The sequence below is a fragment of the Rhineura floridana genome, chromosome 4 (assembly GCF_030035675.1).
Source record: "Rhineura floridana isolate rRhiFlo1 chromosome 4, rRhiFlo1.hap2, whole genome shotgun sequence".
NCBI lineage: Eukaryota > Metazoa > Chordata > Lepidosauria > Squamata > Rhineuridae > Rhineura > Rhineura floridana.
This window is the reverse complement of record NC_084483.1, coordinates 10,689,845-10,705,232: the sequence shown is the minus strand read 5'-3', so window position 1 is coordinate 10,705,232 and position 15,388 is coordinate 10,689,845. Positions and strand designations below refer to the sequence as shown.

At 41.4% G+C, this 15,388-nt stretch overlaps 1 protein-coding gene across 1 annotated transcript in view; it reads right to left on the bottom strand.

Annotated features, from left to right (window-relative positions):
• Positions 1-13,273, bottom strand: part of ETF1 (eukaryotic translation termination factor 1) — a 33,980-nt gene extending 20,707 nt beyond the window's left edge. Inside the window, exons 1-2 of the mRNA XM_061622465.1 lie at positions 13,037-13,273; positions 12,648-12,778 (exon numbers count right to left, since the gene is read on the bottom strand). Of these exons, the coding sequence (XP_061478449.1) occupies positions 12,648-12,733 (86 nt within the window). The 5' untranslated portion in view covers positions 12,734-12,778; positions 13,037-13,273. The remainder of the gene's footprint in view (positions 1-12,647; positions 12,779-13,036) is intronic.
• Positions 13,274-15,388: the final 2,115 nt, after the last annotated feature.

Here is a 15,388-nt window from a genome sequence, read left to right as displayed (position 1 = left end):
AGGATGCAATGAAAAAAATCACATCAATAGCAGAAGACAGTCTATTCACTTCCTTGTCGTTTAAAAAAAGATACCTACTGTCATCTTGTAGAGCACACTGCTGCCCCCTGCTGGAGAAATATACAAGCAGTCTTTTCAGGAGAAACTGCAGTCAAGGTAACAGTCCATAGGACAGATCCAAAATTGGTCTCATGTAAGGTGGCAAAACTTCATTATGATTTTTTGAATGATATATGTCTCTGGATTGTATTTTTATGTGATAGCCCATTCTGAATGCTTAAGCATTTTATGATGTCATCAAGATGACCAAAGCCATTTTCCCCTAACTTTTCTAATTTAATTATTTATTTATTATTATTATTTATTACATTTGTATAACACCCTATAGCCGAAGCTCTCTGGGCAGTTTACAACAATTAAAAACACTAAAAACAAATATACAAATTTAGAAACACATGCTAAAATGCCTGGAAGAAGAAAGACTTGACCTGGCACTGAAAAGATAAGTGTTTAATTTAAGCTATAATATGTGAACAGTGTCTGATTAAAAATGTTAAAACTGTGTTGGAAAGCTAATGAATTCTCTTACAAATAACTAATTGCAATAATAACCTTATCCATTACTGTTTTTGTGGCAAAAGTTTTTTTCTCATTTTTATAGATTACTGTATACTACACTTTACCTGATCCAGATAGGCACATAAAGTATGTTAGAAAATTATAGGGTACTATTTTACCTTTCCAACAAGCCACTGCATGAAGAAATTAATTTTGATATGCCATGGTTAGAAACATTTGAGTATATCCATATTTTATGTAATTTAACCCAATGTATGGATAGCAAGTAACTTAATGTTATTGCAAAGAAGCAGCTAGTAGTTTTGCGAGTTCAGCAACTGTTCTATACGCACAATTTTAATTTACAAATGCTACAATGTTATTTCACAACTGCTAACATTTAATCTTTTATTAAATTTAATTTTAATGTTCATCACCACTGCAGTTATCTTCTGAGTCCTCAGATTCAACTGCAAAGTCTACATCTGTTTTATTCTGGTTGCTACATGATTGTATTTTGCACACAGCAGTACATGTAAGTCCACTGGGTAGGCATGAGCAGTTTGGCAGTTGACAGGAATGCACACACTTGCGTGACAACAACTTCAAAACTGCAATTGTTGCTGGTGGCTCATGCATCCAGTCAATGACAAGATTGCCATCTCTGTCGCACATCCTAATCTTTTGGGCAAGATGCATGTGGCTGGTTTTCTAAACTGCCTCTCCAAATTCCTGCCAAGAAGCTGGCCCTAAAGAATTGACTTTTTTCTTTATAAAGGGTAACAGATGTCATTATTGCAATTAGTTATTTGTAAGAGAATTCATTAGTATTCCAATGCAGTTTTAAATTTTAAAATTGGATACCATTGACACATTATAGCTTAAATAAGAAAAGTTAGAAAAAGATGGCTTCAGACATCTTGATGACATAATAAAAATCTTAAGCAACCAGTCAGAATGGGCATCACATGACAATACAATCCAGAGACACACACCTTTCAAACAATCATAATGGCCCATGGACTATAACACATCTGTACTGTCTCAATCAAGATTCAGATTAACTTTCAGCATTCTGTAGTTTCAGTGCTCTTGAAACTGATCTCTGAATACTGTCAATTATTCAGAAGATTTGGAAGCATCAGTTCGTTTCAGTAATCAAACACTATGTGTTAACTAGAGATCAGGATATCTGCATATTATAATGCTAAAATAGTGGAAGACATGTGCGATCACAATACTGACTAATGACAAAACATCTTTAGGAACTACCACTAAGAAATCTGTTGGACTAAATTTGTTTATGTTCTTTTATTTATTTTTTATAAGCATAACAATTTCCACTTTATAGCCATGTGAATAATATGGAGCAAATATAAAAATATTTTAGGCAGAAAGTCTGTCGGTTTGCAAATTACTGTTAATTACTTAAATTTTTTATGTATTTCATATAAAAAACACACACAGGGATATGTACTTGCTTTTGGAACAGGCTGCCAGGAGAAACTTGCCTGGTGCCGATCTTACAGTCTTTTTGGTGCCAGGTGAAGACCTTTTCACTGTCACCCCAGGTCTTTTAAACAGCTTGTGCTTTTATGATCTGGGCATCCCAATTCATGTTTTATTGGATGTTTGTGTTATTGTTTTACTACTTTCTCTGCAAAAAAATGTATGCTTTTGTTTGGTACTGTATTTTTTAACATTTAATAATTTTATGTTTAATATTTCTGAGAACACTTGGGCAGGCATACAAATGTAATTATTACTGCTTATTATTTAATAATTAGATTATTAAACAAGTAAGTAATATCTCATGAGATTATTATATGGATTATCAAGATGCGGCTATGAAGCACTTTATAGTACAAAACTACCCTTCATACTATTCCACAAATGAGGACTTCTCTATTTTCACCCAAGGAATTTCATGATGGCAATTTAAACCTATGCTACCCGCATTCAAGTTCAACACATTCACTGGTGCACATGGATACTATTTCAATAAAGTCCATACATTCAGGAGTTCTCATGCACACAAGAGCAGAACAGTCACTAGGCCAAATGACTGCTTTCATAACTTATACAACCTGGTTATGGATTATCATTAGAGAGTCAGAACGAGTGCCAATTTACTAGCCAAACAGGAAGCTTGGACAAAAAGCAGATATGGCAACACCCCCATCCACTTTGGTTACCAGGCCACTTATAGCAGTTGCCCAGCTACACAAAACACACCCAGGCATTCAAAACTCCACCTTGGGTAAGGTGTGTTGTAGGTGCTAAGGAACAAGTCTACATCAGGGACAAATGGCAAGAAGTTCTCTTTGGAACTATTCTGCTGTCCAAAAAGTGCTTTGGGGGCAGGTAGCATATTTGGCCACACAAACTAGTTAGTGTCTGCCAGAACGTGCAACTGTTCCAATGCTTACTTTCCTCCCCCATCCTCCCCCACCCCTTTTCCCCCTTTAGTGTATTGTCTACTAGATCTTGAGCCTGTAGGCAGGAACTGTCTTATTTGCTAATGTGTATAGTGCTTATTTTAGGTACGTTTAAAGTGTTAAGTATAAATAATCAGCAGCCAGGGCTTCACAGAAGTGTTATGCACACGCTGAAGCACAGCATTACTTACAAATATGTATACGAAAATATCCTAGACTCATGCAAGTGGTTTGGATTGAAAACATATTGGGGGGGTCATGGTGGACAGCGCGGCACACATCAGCTTACAGAAGCAAGGTGGGAACTCAGAGCTGCGCAGGCCAAAGAAAAGTTCTATTGGGCTGGGAGCATTCCTGCAAGTCTCTGTCCCTCACCCATTTCATGGAAAACGCTCCCATCATTCAACTACCATGCCACTGTTCCTTATGGTTGTGGTTTTCCTGTTCCAAGGCAATAGAGACCTAGTATGCCAGCAAAATTCTAAACAACCCACTACTTTACATGCAACATATTTTTATTTAATATATTTTAAATCTCCACCTTAGGCACATACAATCCTGCAATCCATAAGGGCAGCCTGACCTGAACCCAAAGGACAGCACACTAAAGCTTCTCAAGCACGTACAACATAAACACAGAAAGGTGTGCACTGCAAATACATGAAGGAAGGGATGTGGAAAGATGCTTTGTTGTAAAACGTGGAGCAATATTATCACGAAAAGTTAAAGCAACATAAGAACTTCCAATTCCAAGAGTACAATTCTGAGTGCAAAACCAAGGGTTGTATCCAATGGCCACCTGTGCAACAGAACTTTCTCTCCCTCACCTTGCCCCCCCCAATTGTTCTGGGTTCCCCTAAATGTCTGAAGCACTGGGGTGGGAAATGCAGAGGGAGGGGGAGGAAGTCCCATTGCGCTGGTGGAAGTCCTTGCATTTAAAGGATGCCTATGTTGGATACAGCCCTAAAATATGATATAAACAGAAGTCGCTGGCTAAAAACCTCTGAGAAACACAGACTAAGGTAGAACATTTTATTTACAAAATCGCTAAGGCACAAATGGAAATTGCTAATTAAAGACAGAAATACACGGAGAAGCTTTCCCATTAAATGCCCCACAAAAATAAGGCCCACTTTCCCACCACCCCAATATGCACAAATTAAATACATTAATACCAAAGGCAAAAGATTTTTGGTTTTGTAGTCAAGGTATTACTTGTGTAAAAGAAAGCATTTTTAAGGAGCACATCCAAGAATGGAACTAAACATGCATTCACTTGGAGGTACATTACTGGTGATTCATACATATTTTAAATAAACAAATAAGAATGGTTAGGAAATTGGTTGAGAAGGGTGACTTTAAAAACTGCATTCTGAAAAAGTTGCTAGCGTGATGTTAGATGGCAGGAATCTATCAGCAGTGACAGGAAAAAACATTAGGTAACGCAGCTCCTCTTTGGAAGAGTAAGGAAGCAACTACATCAGATGCCGAGATCAGACTCTCAGAAGGAAGAAAAAAGAGCAATCTGCAGCACTCCTAAATACAAGAAGTGGCACTTCACGGGGAAGAGAAAATTCCTCTCCAAGCCAGGCTGCATGTGACAGGCCATGCTTTAGACCTGCCTTAGCCACAGGACGTCAGAGTCGGAAGCAATTTTGGGTGGAGTCGGAAGCAATTTTGGGTGGAGTCAGAAGAAATGTACTGACTCCAACTTCAAAATAAAATTAATATTTTAATATCAATATTAATTTATTAATATTAATACATTAAAATACATTTGCCATTTATGAAGGAGTCAGAGTCGGAGTCAGACAGTAGAAAAATTAATATACACTTGCCATTTATGAAGGAGTCGGACAGTAGAAAAATAGAGGAGTCGGAGTCAGAGTTGAAGGTTTGACATATCGACTCCACAGCCCTGCTTAGCCAACTTGGTGAACTCCCGATATTTTGGAATACAACTCCCATCAGCTCCAGCCAGCACAGCCATGCTGAGGCTGATGAGAGTTATAGTCCAAAACATCTGCAAGGCACCAAGTTGGTCAAGGCTGCTTGAGACAAACCCATTATCTGCGTGTCTCCCCATCTTTATGACTCTCTTCTAAATACTTTGACTGTATGCTCCCCATCTCCTTACAAGAGTTCAAAGCTCTAACCCACTAATTATACTGATAGACCCTGAAGTGATTTCTGCCCAAATAGGCACACCCAGCTTGTTCCAGCAACCTGCAAACTCCAAGCAGTCACATGGCTGATTGAAAGCCACAGGCTTTTTAATATGCCCAGTGCTTGGTATCATAGAGTAAGACATGTCCATTAAGTTTCTCTTCTGTCATTTCTGGTAATGTGCAAAATGTTAATATGCTAGATAGCCTAAATGTCAACGTACAAAGCTCCACAAACTATTACTAGGCTCAGCAGACAGCCATTGTTTCAGACAACACTGTCTCACCTCCTTTCCCCTCCTGTATACTTCCCAGGCTGCCTCCAGCTATCCCTACTACACCATCACTCAAGGGTACCAAAGATTAACCCCAGAAAAATGAGAAAAAAAATGCTGCTGTTCTCCTCACATTAAGACCATCATCTTGAGTTGTTTCCTGCAGTGACTCAGCAACTAGAGGAGCTTCTTGAGCATATGCCCTCGATAACTAACCCTAGTGAAAAGCCCAGGAGCCTATTTTGTATTCATGATATCTTCCAAACAGTTTTTGGAAGCAATTCCACATGAAGCACCATTGTGCTAATCAAGCAGAATTACACTTGCTCAATCTTTCTTCGCCAGGCATGAGCACAGTTCATACACCTGTCTTTATTGGGAAAAGGCACCATGTCCAGATGCAACCTGGGCATCCAGAAGTAAACCTGGGTCTGAACAGTACCTGGTGCTTCTGGAAGAATGTAGTTTCACTCAGAATACAACCACCCTCCAAAGCTCCCATGTAACAAGGCCCGGGTCTTGTCTGGATTCAGCTTACGTTTATTTACCCTTGTTAGACATACCACTGCTGCTCCTGGATCACAGGAGAATGGGGCTGGGTGTCATTAGTATACAGATAACACCACACTCGAAACCTCCAGACGGTCTTTCCCAGCAGCTTTATATAGTTATTGAACATAGAAGCCAATATGGAAATGCGCACTTCCCCACAGGATAACTCCCAAGATCATCCTCTGAAGTCATCTGGGAAATAAGAGTGCAACTGCTGCAGTCAGGCAGCAGCCAACAAGACACAAAACATTTTACTTCTGCCTTAAGTATCAGTGTTTCATATATTTTAAAACATTCATTCCCTATACTTTAAATACATGAGTGTGTGTGGAAAAGGACCAAAGACCAAAGGAATCAGAACTACAGTGCCTTATACAGCTTCCTATCCTTCTCTGTCTACCATAGCTCAACTGCAAATTCAGCAGGCTAGCCAATACATTTTCCATGTGATTTCTTAATACACAATAATGTATTGAAGGTGGCACTTCAGCAAGTTTAAATGACTTATGCAAACATAAAGGAATAGGCCACCAACGCTTTATATGTGGATTACAGATCGGTCATTGTTGGAGCTTCTTCACACTGTTCAATTCCAAACAGGTCAATATTTGTATTCCTGAGGAAGTTTACTGAACAATTTAATGAAACAGGATTTGATGAGATTTGAAACTACTGTATTGTTAAATCCAAGCAGTAAATATTGTTTAGTTCTAGCTTTTGTAGTAATATTTTTAATGATGAATGTAATAATTATATTAAGCTAGCTGCAATATATGGCCTATCTAATATATGGGTGGTATTCAATGCTAGCCCTACTCAAAGTAGACCCACTGAAATCACTAGACATGACTAACTTAAGTTTATTAATTGCAATGGGTCTACTTTGAGTAGGACTGAACGGAATACAATCCTGTGTGTACAATAACTGGATTTTAGTATACGATTACTGTTTGATCCTAAACATAGGTGAGGACTTTGCTGATCTCACCAGCTTTGCTTCTTCCATCTAGCATGCGGGAGAGCATGCCAAGATCCCTGGCTTAGCCTTATGTCCAAATACATTATTGTGGTTTGTTTCATTAGAAAAATCCGTGATCAGTAAACCAACAAAAATCTTGGTTATAGCTTGCAGTCTGTTTGGAGTGACAAACTACAGTAGGGCCCCGCTTTAGAGCACTTTGCTTTACAGCGTTCCACTAATACAGCGGTTGTGAATAATAATAATAATAATTATTATTATTATTATTTATAAGTCGCCTATCTGGCCGAGTTAACGGCCACTCTAGGCGACATACAGTACACAGTAAAATACAATATCAAAATACCATAATAACAAATTAAGCTAAAAACCACCCGTCCAGTTAATAACAGCATAAAAGTTAGCCCACCCCAGAGATCCTATAGGCCTGCCTGAATAGCCAGGTCTTCAAGGCTTGATGGAACCCCATCAGGGAGGGGGCATGGCGAAGATCGGAAGGAAGGGAATTCCAGAGGGCAGGTGCCACAATCGAAAATGCCCTCTCTCTGGTCCGCACCAGTCTAGCAATTTTGACTGGTGGGACCGAGAGGAGGCCTTGTGTGGCTGATCTTGTCAGGCGGCACAGTTGATGATGCTGGAGGCGCTCCTTCAGATAATTGTAGAAAGGCCCCGCTTTACAGCGCTTGTTCCGCTTTTAAGGCGGTTTTTTTGCTGCCGGGCGCCATTTTGGTCAATGTAAGTCAATGGGATCCGCTTTACAGCGGTTTTCGCTTTACAGCGGGGGTCTGGAACGTAACCCGCTGTATGAGCGGGTCCTACTGTATAACCCTTTGTTCAAATGCAACACTAAGCCATGGAGCGTTGACTATTTCTCCCACATGCAAGCAGGTAAGACTGGCATATCCACAGTAACATCAACATTTAGGACTAGCAACTGGTGGCCTGTAGAATCTAGCCAATGAAAGGCTGCCAACTGGCTTCAGAAAGTGTGTTCACTCTTCTGCTACCATTTTAAATTAAGTGTTAATGGATAAATGGCAAGTTAGACTACCTGCACTGTAGTTGGGCCTTAAAATGGTTAACTTTTGATTCAAAAGAAAGGAGAAGCAAGCATAATTAGGCATGCAATGCTGGGCAGCCACAAAACCAACCTCTATTGCTTCTAGATAGGCAAGTTGCCTTGGTTACTGAATGGGGCCCTAAAGCCAAGATTGAGTAACATATACTGATAACAATGACCTCTACCTCGTTTTTCTCGTTCCTAAAACCTGAAGCAATGATGAGCAATGGAAAGTTTTCCAAAATGGGATTTCTTTCATTTCTAAAAATGTGTTGTTTTATAAGACATCAAAAGTTATAGATATTGATGACACTGGGTAATTTCAAAGTTGTGATTTGCTTTTTCCCCCCAGTGACTATCTGCAGTAAATGTAGGGTCATATCCCACTAAGCTATACTCCCAATGAAATCAATAGACATGACTAACTTAAGTCCATTGATTTCTACTCAAGAGTATGATTTAAAGTTGGATTCCGCCCATATATATTAAATATGTCTTGTCTCTCACACCACACTGTTCATTTGTAAATGGCGGGGAAAGGACAGGAGAAGGGGAGGCAACTAAAACTCAAATAAAACATATTCCAAACTTACTAAAATTCCAGTTCATTTAGGATGATCAAATCCAACCTTTTACATTCCAGAAAACAACACAAGAGCCAACTGCTTTAATAACCTTTCAATCCTAAACTCATGAATTCTCTTTAATTTTTCCACATTGGCCCTCAAAAACAAAACATGCTCCCCCCAGGAAAGGGAGAGTGAAAAACCATACATTTCTCCTTGTCAGGCTTGTTTCTCTATTTTTGCACAAGCTTTTGTCTCCAATTTATGGTCCTGTTTTGTCAATATAGACGCATTTCATAAAAATGTGAAATGCTATGCTGCTAAGCCAACAACTTGAGCTGACAGAAGCCAACATATTAGTATGGTATAATTATCCAATGCTGTACAAACAGCCTGGCGATGCTGAGTACTGCTTTGGACTGCCTGGCATGGATGACTTCATAAAGCTGATTCGCAAGAATCTCTACTTGCCTAACAAGTTCTAAGTTTGCTATTTAATCTAAACCTCCACATTCAGGAAAGCAGTAAGCTGAGAGAACGTTTTGCTTTTACAGTAATCTGTACCCTAACACCAGTTGCTAGGCATTAGAAAAGTGTAAGTTAAAGAGACAAGAGAAAGGCTTTCCCTAAAAGACACAGCAAATTCAACAATGCTCTTAGTCCTAACATGCATTTACTAGGAACAGTCAGGTAAAAGTTTACCAAGTGTGGCGTAAGTAATAAATCCAGCTCCTCAAACTCAGAGTAGATCTCAGAACAGGACTCACACCTGGCACGACAAAGGATGTGTGACGATCCTCACCTCCATACACATATCTTTTAAACAGCGTTATAAAAGTAAACATCTAATCTAAAGTGGGTGTAGGAACATAGCTTAAAAAAGAAAAAGCTTACGTGTAATACCACAGATTAAAGGGTTATTGTTTAGATGCTACTCTTTTTAAGTTTGCCCAAAATTTGAGCAAGTTCAACTGTGCTTTTACAACAATCCACAAGGTGAGAGCATAGTTGTAAGGGATGTCCAACCATATTATTTCCTGTGTTGGAACAGCTTTTCATATTGTTTGTAAGAGAACAGCAGCAGACATGGAAGTACCAAAGTACATCTCAAAACTCAGGGCCTCAAACTCAAAAATTGTCTTGTAGTCTATTCCCTAAATTAGCACCAAAATCTAGCCTGGCATATTACTGGAATGTGGCATTTATGAAAATCTTGACACGTGGCAACTAGGCCGTACTGAGTTAGCAATGCCACAAACAAAAGGAATGGGATTCCCACACAAAATGCTTCACATGGCATTTTAGAAGCTGCTCCTACTTCAGATATGCCACAATCATTTCTGAAGTCTCAGTGCTCCAACACACCTAATCATTACTTCTTGACCTACCACTTTTCACACTTAGATTGTTATTTTGAAAGTACAGACACATCTCTACAGCCCTAACATTATTTGCTTGTGAGATTGTTTATTAAGACCACATTCCAGAAATGTCAGTTTGAAGCCAGCAGCTGAAAATACTGTACAACCATTAGCAATGATAAGCAGATCTTCTCATGTTGCTTTTTGACTGTTATCGAGGTTTACTATCTGGAAAGAGTATCCAATCAATTGCCAACGCAGAAATTCTCATTAACAGAAATTCAACAAAACGGGTGAGAACCGGACAGCCCAATATATATGCACAAAGCACTTCAACCTTTGGAAAGGCTTACCAGGAGGAGGGAGCTTCCTCAAGCACAATTCTGTTTACAGCTCTTCACATCCTGACCCTGTCCACAGCAGTCGAACAGAATCTCCACCTCAACTCTCAGAGTGGTAAAGAAACCTAAAGCTTTTAAGCAATTCACATTCCTTGCTTCGCTGACATATGTTCAATAGTAAATAGATCTTTTCAGTGGCAGCACATTAAGTGCCGGCATAAATCAGGAACGCATTTCTCCTGCATGTGGATTCCAAGTTTCACACTGCCCTTCAACATGGAATATAGACCAGGTTTCCTATAAAATTAATGTTCTTATTTCCTGTGTGAAGGATAAATGCTACTGTGTTGAAAGGAATCAGGTATCTTTTCATTAAGCATAAGCAAGTCCGAGTGAAGCAGACTACCAAATCATATATACATACCACCACAACTTAGCTATAGACTTCAGACAAGTCACAAAAAATCCATAATGGAGAAAGACTGACCAGATCCCTTAGCAAATATTCCACTGAATCTCAGAAGCCATGAGGCTGGGCATGCACTAAATAGGACATGAAGACAAATGTTAATGATATACAGACATAATTTGTTAAGGGTTCTACTAGAGTCAGTCAGTCCTGAAGTTAGATGTGTATCAGCTTGCCCAGCCACATAGCAAACACTCTCTTCAGTTGGCCCTAAAATAAGAGAAAAAGAGTTTAACGCAACTAACTTATGCAAGTGTGGATGCCGTGTGCCTTTTTCCAAGCCCAGACTGTCTACCATATTAAATGCTTTCAGCTCAGTATGTAAAACCTACAAGGAACTAACATTTGTACCACCTTTCATTACGTAAGACACAACACCATGAGAAACACTGGTGTGTCACCAACCTATCTACGGCAGCTGCAGCATTCATGGTTAAGTAGGTTCCCTTACTGCCAAGGGTCCACAAATTCTGACTGGCTTTTATAGTGAGCCATTATTTGTGATCCCAATCAAATTCATGTGTCCTCCTTGTTCCCTGGCACAGAGAGTACTCAGAAGAATAATGGGGTCACTCTTACTTCACGAGAGGCTTCAGAGACACTTGCTGGTTCTATATGTCACTAAAACATGGACCAAAATGAGAAAACTTATCCCTCCCTTTTGAAAAAGTCTCGGTATGTATAGAGGAAGAAAGACTATGGCCTGGCTCTCTCAGCCAGCACGAAGTGAGACTCCCCGCTCTTTTCAATGCTTGGAGAACCCGGGCACGTGTAAGGGAGAGGCACTGGGGAAACAGATATAGGTGGTTGCTTCAAAGACCATCATTCCCTGCCACTGTTGTTTCTTTCCCAAGATACGTTAAGCACAAAAAATAGTCCTCTATGTACACAGAAAACGGAAAAAAAGAAGGCTGTATTTTTGCCCAGAATTCACCTCTAAATAAACAAAAAAAGCTACTTTTACTTAAGTCACTCTCCTTTCACAGATGAGAGTAACTGCCAAGCAACCCATATCATGTCATTCAGTGAAGGTGGAACAACCTAGTCAGAGACACTACAAGGCAAAGAATCAAGGAGGGCTGCCCCACCTATTCATTCTGCAGTATGTTGCTTTACTAAGAATGGAAAATTTTATGGCGACACAACAGCAGCAGAAAAAGCCCACTTCATATAATCAAATACAAAGAACAGGGGAGGGATGAGGAGAACTAGATATCAAGAGACAAAGATAATATGCCATTTTAAGTGGGGTAGAAGTGGTCTGAACCTGCATAGCCTGCACTCCCAAGTTTAGGGAGAACGGGTGGTTGAAACTTCCACCACACTTAAAACAATAGCTTCATCTTCTTATGTGTCCAATCAGCAGGTGGAAGACCATAACATAGAACACTCTGCCATACAAATAAATAAGAGACATGGAACAAAAAAGTAGGCTAGAACCCTTCTCTTTGCCATGCTTGTTTTCTATGCACCTGTGGCTCCATACCTATCTCTATCTCCCAACAAGAACTCAACAGGAAAAAAGTCATAGCTCTCTCTGAAAAGGCCCATCTTTATGTCTAGATTGATAGGAAGCATCCCTTTATAATATTTTAGATGTGTGTGGGGGGGAGGCAGACACACGTTAGGTCCACATGGCTGAATACTCCTCCATACAAGAAAAACTAAGCGAGCTGGGGAGGAGGATTTTAGCCTGACCTCCTGACATTTTAAGTTTTCTACACATGCACAATCACAAGGAGGGAGAAATGTAACAATTCCTCTTCCCTCCCTCCTCCACCCCGCCACTCCTTTGTATCCCAAGATAGAAGGTAGCTTGCTCCACCACCCCGTGAGAACCAGGCCTGCCACCGCCTCCGCCTCCTCCTGGAGGCATTCCTCACCCGCGCGCCGCCTCGAGGCTCTTGATCAGCTTCTTGATCTTCCAGATCTCCACGTTCCTGTCGGCAGCGCTGGGATCGTCCGCCATCTTCTCCCTCCTCCTCCTCCTCCTCCTCCACCGCCCCTCCTGCGGCTGTTAGTCAACCAGAGGCCGCCACACGGAGAAAGGGAGGGGGAGAGAAAAGAATGATTTAAGGCGAGATCTCACAGAAGAGGAAAAAGAAAATAAAACCCGTTAATCCCTGCCAAGCCAGGCCCGTCCGGTTTCCCTCACCCCGGGAATGTGACCACCACCAACAAGGCCACCCTCCCTCCGCGCTTTCACTCACTCACTGGCTGGCTGGCTGACTCTGTGGCTGGCGTGTGTGTGCGCGCGCGCGCGCCCGCTTACCTCAGGCTTCGCCGCCGCCTCCTTCTCCCTTTCCTTCCTTCTCCGGACTGCAGCGAAAGGTTCCTCGCGACGGCGCTTGTGATGTCGTTAACCGGCTTCTTCCTTCCTTTCCTTTCCGCCTCTCTTGCTCTTTCCCCCTCCCTCTTTCTTCTCCTCCGCGCTGCATGTGTTGCAATCGCCTCACATGGGGCTTCTGATATCACTTCCGGTCCCCCACCAAAAAATTGGAAAAGGAAGGAAACGCGTGCGTATGAGGCGGAGGATTAAGCTTTCCGCCACTTCTCCTTCTCTCATTGGTTACGGACTCTTCGTAGCTTTCTCCCCATTGGATGGCTCCACCGAGAGCCCCTGCGCATTTCACGGCGCGTTGCATGCCGGGAAGGGTAGTTTCTTCTAGTAGCCACCCGGGGCGGTTGTAAGGCTCTCGCGTTCTCTGTCTCAGCAACGTTATTTGCGTCAGGGTGCGTATTCTTTAAAGGGGACACGCACACCTTTTTTGGGAATGTGTGGAGTCGCGTCAAAGAATTCCTTTGACGGGGTGGGGTGCCACCGACAAGCCGGGAGGGGCAGGCTGCTGGCATTGGGCATTTGCAGATATCAAAATTCGGTGTCAGCTTACGCACGGAGCTGGAATAAGGCACTTTCCAAAGTTTCTGTTGCCAAACCCAAGGACCTCCAATCAATAATAATCACTATCGCTGATTAAACATTAGTAGGCTAGGCTGCAATCCTATACCCTTTGAGTAGCTCCCATTGAGTCCGATAGAGCTGGCTTCTGAGTTAGGATTAGAATGCTTAGTTAGGATCGCACTGTTAGCCTACTGCTTGCTCCTTACCTCCCAACTCACTGAGGGCGAATTCCCCGTATCATGTTGTTTGAAGATGCTTCGGTCCAAAGAAGAGCCCCGCTAGATCAGACACACAGATCCATCTAGTCTGGGATCCTATTTCGGAACCACGGCCAGTCGGTTGCTTTTAGAAAGGTCACTAACGGGATAACATGGCGATAGTATCCTGCTGCTGCCCCTTGTCTGCAACGTCTGATGCTAAGAGATGTAGACGGAGATTCCGTTCGTACCTACCACGGATAGAAGAATCACTTTGCTAGATCAGGCCAAGTGCCCATCTAGTTCAGCCAGTTGCTTCTAGGAAGCTTCCAAGCGGGATAACATGGAGAGCGCCAACCTTTGAGTTGGTCCCCCACATCTGGTACTGAGATACAGATTGAGACCATGGAAGATTGTGTGTTGTTCTTTGTTCAAAACATCTTACTACCTTAAATTTTTCAAACCAGCTTACATTACAGTGTACAGTTAATGCAGAACCACATATCAAGGCACATTAAAGCAACAGTTTACACACACATATCCCCAAACAACCTCACCTGGCTGTTTCATATGGATCTAATCTAGCATGGTAAACAATGTAAGAGTCCCGCAGTACTCCATAACATGTGCCACGGAGCACAGCAAAAGTGAGGCATCCAATTTTCATTCTAGACAAGGAATCCAGGTTATCGTGCCATATGGTATCAAAAGCTATTGAGAAATCATAGGAGAAGCAACAAGATTGCATTCCCTCTGTCTTCTGGTATAGGTCATCAGCTAGAATGATCAATGCTGTTTCAGCCTCAAAGCCAGGCCAAAATGGGCCCAGACAGTCCATGTCATCTAGGAATGCCTGGAGTAGACCCAACATAATCTATCCAGTTTCCATCTAGCTCTTAAGCCTAATAGAGGCAGACAGATTTATGTGCCATGAATTTATAGAAGCCTTCATAAGAAAATAACAGCCCTGCTGGATCAGACTAAAAGTCCATCTTGTCCAGCATCCTGTTTCCAACAGTGATAATCCAGATGTTTCCAAGAAGCACACAAGTGGGACATGAAGATAACAGCCTTCTTTTATTGTTTGTTCCCTGGATACATATTCAGTTATACTGTCTCCATACATGGAAATTCCACACACGTGACAGTTATGTCTCCACACATGGAAATAGAGTGTGCAAACAACGGCTGCCAATTTGGGTGCCTTGGACAAAGTGGTATATCAATACAATAAATAATTTGGATAACCCGTTAAAAGGAGACTAGACCAATTTGTGGAAGCCTAGCATTCATCATGGCTGTGTACTACCTGCAGTATGCTGCCTATATACCAAGGAAAGCTATTCTACTAGTGTCTTGTTTGAGGGCTTCCCAAGGGTATCTTGTTGGCTAACGTGAGAACAGGTTGCCTTGGGCCTGATCTGGCAGGGCTTTTTGTAAGTTATGTATTTGTCTAATCCACCAGTTCATTTGGCATAATCCACCTTTAGAATGCATTTAGAACTGTATTCCAAATTGACCTAGG